The sequence below is a fragment of the Penaeus monodon genome, chromosome 26 (assembly GCF_015228065.2).
Source record: "Penaeus monodon isolate SGIC_2016 chromosome 26, NSTDA_Pmon_1, whole genome shotgun sequence".
NCBI classification, from domain to species: domain Eukaryota; kingdom Metazoa; phylum Arthropoda; class Malacostraca; order Decapoda; family Penaeidae; genus Penaeus; species Penaeus monodon.
The window spans coordinates 6,612,993-6,617,992 of NC_051411.1; the positions used below are offsets into that span (position 1 = coordinate 6,612,993).

Consider the following 5,000-nt stretch of genomic DNA (forward strand, 5'->3'; position numbering starts at 1 on the left):
CCCCAACCAACACAAACACACACACACACCCACACACACACACAACAATCTCTGTGTGTGTGTTTCTATATATATCTCTATATATATATATATATATATATATATATATATATATATATAAAAAGGAAAACAGCCACTGTGGCTGTTTTGATTTTCACCTTTGTGTACACGTTACTGTATTGTTTTTTTTTAATATATATATATATATATATATATATATATAATTATATATATAATATATATATATTTTTTTTTCATAGTACTAGAAAAAGAGGGAGACAAAAACAGAAAAAACCATAATAGCAAAAGCTAAGACATGGGAAAATAAGAGAGAAAAGAGCACAGGGGGTCCACAGAGTACCCCCAAGTACTACATAAATAAGGGTTTACACTAAGTACTGATACGGTAAAAAACAACAAAAACATTAATCACCGCAGGATCAGTGTTTATCTCAATTTCCACTACTGATTCCCAGTCGTCAAGGGTAACCCATGAAACGACCAAGATTGTGCATTGCGTTGGTTGTGTTTTAGTAAAGTTTAGTTTTATTAGTGTTTTTCCAGTTTGTGTTATCTTAGTTTATTTATCTTAGTACGGTTTAGTTAGTTTTAGTTACGATGGTTTGGGAAAAGGCAGTATGATTTTTTATGTAGTGAAGATGACGATGATGATGATAAAAATTATGAATATGCTAATGATGATGATGATAATTATTGTAATAGTAATAATAATAATGGTGATTAATACTATTAGATTAATAATAGTAATATCGTTAATAATGAAAATGATAATAGCTATAGTATTAGAAGTAGTGACAAAATAAAAAGAGACGGAGCTAGTTAGACAGACAGACAGATAGATATACAGGGTCAATAGACAGCTATAAGGCAGAAATAGGTAAGATAGAAATTAAACAGACAGACTGATGGTAGGCAAAAACAGAATATATATATATATATATAATAATATATATTATATATATATATATATATATATATATTTTATAATAAAAAAAAAAACGAGAAGAGGAGAAAAAGAAAAAGAGAAAAAAGTAGGAAAGACCCAAAAAACACGAGAAAAATTTAGAGAAAGAGAGAAGGATTCGAACCCGCGCACAATCACCAATCCACCGAATCCTGAATTCCGGCGTGGTACCATGGGTATCCCGAGCAATTCCGGGGTTTGGGAAATATTCCAGGGGAATAAAATATCCTCCGTAAAAGGCATGTCAAGAGAGGGTTTGAAAGATCATTTTTTTTTTTAACTTATAAAGTTTACTTTTTTTTTATTTCCGTTTCAATTAGGGTTAATGTTTCAAAAGAATTTTGCGGTCTAATTGGGAACAAAGATTTATTTTTTTTTTCAGGTTTGAGGTAATAGAAAAGCGGTGTTTTAATCGGGTAATATTTTAACTGATGAGCTTTATTATAGCAATATTTGCTGTTATTAATATTGGTACTAACAATAGTGGTGATAATTATTCATTGTAACACATGATTTATCGTGATCAAGAAGAATAGATAGTAATTCGAGTGATGATAGCATGCTCAGTGATAAAACAACGAAACAATACAGAAAACACATGAGAATAATAACACCAGAAATAAAAAATGAAAAATATACTAAAACAAGAGAATAAAAAAGACAAAACCTTCGAGATCACTAATTAGGAATCACAAGAACGAAACAACAAAATAACAACAATAAAACAACAACAACCAGACTAGGGTTAGAGTAACAAAAAAACGTAAGTAGCAAAAAATTAGGGCTGATAACAAGAACAAAAAGGATATGATTATCACAAAACAAGAGACAGTGATAACAACAGCGGGAACAAATCTGCAGTGATAACAATAATAATAAGAAAATAAAAACAACCAATTTAATCGAGATGAGCAAAGTCACAAATACTTTTTAAACTTATACGATTTTAGATAATGGTATAAATTGGACATAAAATATGATATAACGATACAAGTGACAATAACGATAATGATGATTACGAACATTAATGATGATAATAAACATAAACATTATAATAACCATAATAAAATAACACCCAAATACACTGATAACAATGACAAAAAAAAATTAAAAACACGCTTAATCACAAACACAAGGATAACGTTTAAAGACAACCAATTAAAAAAAAAAAAAAGGAAAACTCACGCCCTACCCACCAGCGACCCTTCATCCCCCACACTCCCTGTCATCACAGGGACCTGAAGGAACTCGCTGGCGGCCACAATCTCCACAGGACTCTTGGGGATTACCAGCTCGAGGCCAGGATGGTTCTCGTCCGCTAGGGTATCCTGAACCCCGGGACACCCGGCCCTTAAATCCTAAGCCTTCCTCTTTGCCGGTCGTCTGCCTGGAGTGGTGGGCAGTCAGGGCAAATTAAGGGCTAATGATAGCGATTGCAAATAAAGAGAAGTGGTAACAAATAAAGATTGTGCAATAAAGGCTATGAAATGACAATAAATAAAGGTAAAAAAAAATAAAGGCTTAAAAAATTAAGGCATAGAAATAATAACCACTAAGAGTAAAAAAAAATAAAATAAAATAAAGGGTCAAGAAATAACTTTAAGGCAAAAAAACGAAAATAAATTAGAGATATATGAATGACACCAAGTAAAGGTTAAAAAAAAACAGAGTAAGTTTAAATATGGTAAGTAATAAATATTCAGGAACATGTGGAAGTTTTTTAAACAATCCGAAACGTGTTTTGACAGAAAATTTCGAGTTTGCGACTGAAACCCCCTCCACGCCCCTCATTCATCCTTATTATTATCTAACACACGAAACCCCTCCCAACCCTCTCCTCTCCCCCTCTTCTATCCCCCAAATCCCAAGGAACTCTCCCCTCTCCCTACCCCCAACCCCCAAGGAAAAAATATCCCCTCTCCTACCCCCCCCAACCTTAAAAAAAAAAAAAAAAAAAAAAAAAAAACAAAAAAAAAAAAACAAACCACTCACATATATCTTAAGTGACGCGCGATTGACCTCGTCCGTCGTCTTTTTTCCCCCCCATGCACTCGACCGCCTTAACCTTGTTTCCCTTTACCTCGCGCAATGCAGGATCTCAGCGGTCGCCAAAAACGGGTTCCGGGTCAGGATCGAGCGTCCATTCCTCAAAAGCCGACCCACTCCTCGGCAACACTTTGTGGGCGAGTTGCCGGTTGTTGTTTTCGGGACGGTTTCTGTGTGGTCGTTGTTGTTGGGTTTTTATTATTTTCATCATAGTTACTGTCGTTCAGTTTTTCTTATTTTTTGTTCTACTTGTTATCGTAATAATGGGCATGATAATGATAATGATGGTTTAAAAGTAATGATAATGATAATAATGACAATGATAATAAAATGATACTAATAACAGTAGTAGTAAAAAATTAAAAATAATTATTATTATCATTTTTATTCTTATTATCAATTCATCATCATTATTATTATCATCACTGTTGTTGCTGTTATTAATTTTATCATTATTATCATGGTTATTATTATTATTGTTATTATTATTATTATTATTATTATTATCATGTTTGATATCATATTTTAATTATTATTATTGCCATATAATATTCATTCTGGGCAAGAAAAGGGCGATTATTGAAAAGAAAGGATGGAAGGAGAGAAAAAGGCAAGGATGGATAGAGATACAAAGGAGACAATGAGTATGGGAAGAAAGGAGAAAGGAGAAGGAGGAAGAAGCGGAATCGGGAAGGGGAGGAGAGAGGAGGAATGGGATATGGGAAAAAGGGAAGAGGAGACAAAGAAGCGCAGAGATAAGGGGAGAGGTGAAGGAGAGATGAGAGAGGAACAGTAAGGAGGAAGAGGAAGAAAGAATAAGGCGATAATGAAGAAGGGGGAAAGAAAGGGCAGAAAGAAATTAGGAAGGAGAAGAGAGAAAGATATAAGCAAGTGAAGGGAAAGCTGTATGGAGAACAAGGAATTTAATTATTGTAGATGGGGAACAAGGGAAATATGAAAATGGGGAAGAGGGAAAAAAAGGAAGAAAGGGACCGCGAGAAAAGGGAGAGAGGGAAGGAGGAAAATAAGGAAGAGAAAAAAAAGGGGGAAGGGAGAGTGGAAGAGAAGGAGGAGAAGAGCAGAAGATATAGGGAAATAAAGGCAAAGAAGAGAGGAAAAACAGGGAAAAGAAAAGGAAAGAGGGAGAACGAGAAGAAGAGTGGAAAAAAGGAAAGGTAAAGAACGAGAATTGAGAGAGAAAGAAAACAATTTTCTCATTCCCACACCCATCTCCCTCTCTCACCGTCCATCACTATCATCACCCTATATCACAGACATCTACCTGTCCACCTCCTTTATCACCATTTTATCCCAATTACCATTCGTGAGGGGTGTTATTTGCATCCACGAAACACTGGCTCCTCCGGCACTTTGTCCGAAAACTGTGACAGAATCTCGGTCTCCGCCAAATGCCGTTATGTGGTCTTGTACTGAAGAAACACGAGAGGGAACTTAACTATAAAAATGATAATAAATAATGACGATGATAATATTAATGATAAAAATAATGATAAAAAAAATGATATTGATAATGATAATGATGTTAATGATAATAATGATAATAATATGATAATAATAATAATAATAATAATAGTAATAATGATAAAGCTGAATTATGATGGAAATAATCTGATAAACGATAAAGATAATAATAATTTATAACAATATCAATAGTAAAAATATTGATACAATAACAATTGGTAATGAGAATGATAATGATAAAAACGGTAATAATATAATATGCTAATAACGGGGATAGTAAATAATATATATAAAATAATAATGATAGTATTGATAATTAACTTGATGCTGACGATGTGATTATGACGTGAACAATAATGATCTGATGTGGATTAGGTGTTATTTGATGGTGATTATGATGCAGACTATTGATAATGATATTGATTATGATGACTGGTGATGGTTTATGACGTCAACAGTAGTGCTGATGTATGTTTAACATAATGAT

General features: G+C 33.3%; 1 protein-coding gene across 1 annotated transcript in view; it reads right to left on the reverse strand.

Annotated features, from left to right (window-relative positions):
* LOC119589553 overlaps positions 1–5,000 on the reverse strand; it is a 19,059-nt gene that overhangs the window by 11,213 nt on the left and 2,846 nt on the right. Inside the window, 5 exon segments of the mRNA XM_037938152.1 lie at positions 2,171–2,335; positions 2,753–2,761; positions 2,967–3,019; positions 3,021–3,205; positions 4,354–4,461. Coding sequence (XP_037794080.1) covers positions 2,171–2,335; positions 2,753–2,761; positions 2,967–3,019; positions 3,021–3,205; positions 4,354–4,461 — 520 coding nt within the window.